This window comes from Geospiza fortis, unplaced genomic scaffold (assembly GCF_000277835.1).
Source record: "Geospiza fortis unplaced genomic scaffold, GeoFor_1.0 scaffold194, whole genome shotgun sequence".
Lineage (NCBI taxonomy): Eukaryota > Metazoa > Chordata > Aves > Passeriformes > Thraupidae > Geospiza > Geospiza fortis.
In genome coordinates this window covers 2,576,000-2,576,334 of record NW_005054322.1, presented here as the reverse complement: position 1 = coordinate 2,576,334, position 335 = coordinate 2,576,000, and the positions used below count along the sequence as shown (strand labels likewise).

The window sequence follows — 335 nt, the reverse complement described above, 5'->3', positions numbered from 1 at the left end:
TAAATATGTTACAAAAATATAAAAAATACAAAAAAGGGAAATTTAAAAATCAAATTATAAAAATAGTGTGATTTAGGGTTAAAATTCCCTACAATTCCCTAGAGGAGTACAAGTGGGGCAGAGGCAAGTCCGTGGCGACAGAGCAGGGCACGGCATAGGCCAGAAGAAACTGGGCCACATCTCTTGTCCTTCATAACCCAGTGGTGCCCGGGAAAACTTGATGTTCTCTCCAGAACAAATGATGGCAGCAAGTGCAGTCTAATACAGTGAATGGTTAACTCGGGGAGCCGGGGAGCAAAGGGCGCGGAGCAGGACGCCCTCAGGCACCGCCGAGC

The 335-nt window shown here is 46.6% G+C and overlaps 1 protein-coding gene across 1 annotated transcript in view; it reads left to right on the top strand.

The window, feature by feature from the left end:
• Nucleotides 1–220: 220 nt before the first annotated feature.
• The window catches only part of CCDC122 (coiled-coil domain containing 122), an 8,193-nt gene continuing 8,078 nt past the window's right edge, over nucleotides 221–335 (top strand). The window contains 1 exon segment of the mRNA XM_005420752.1: nucleotides 221–273. Coding sequence (XP_005420809.1) covers nucleotides 221–273 — 53 coding nt within the window.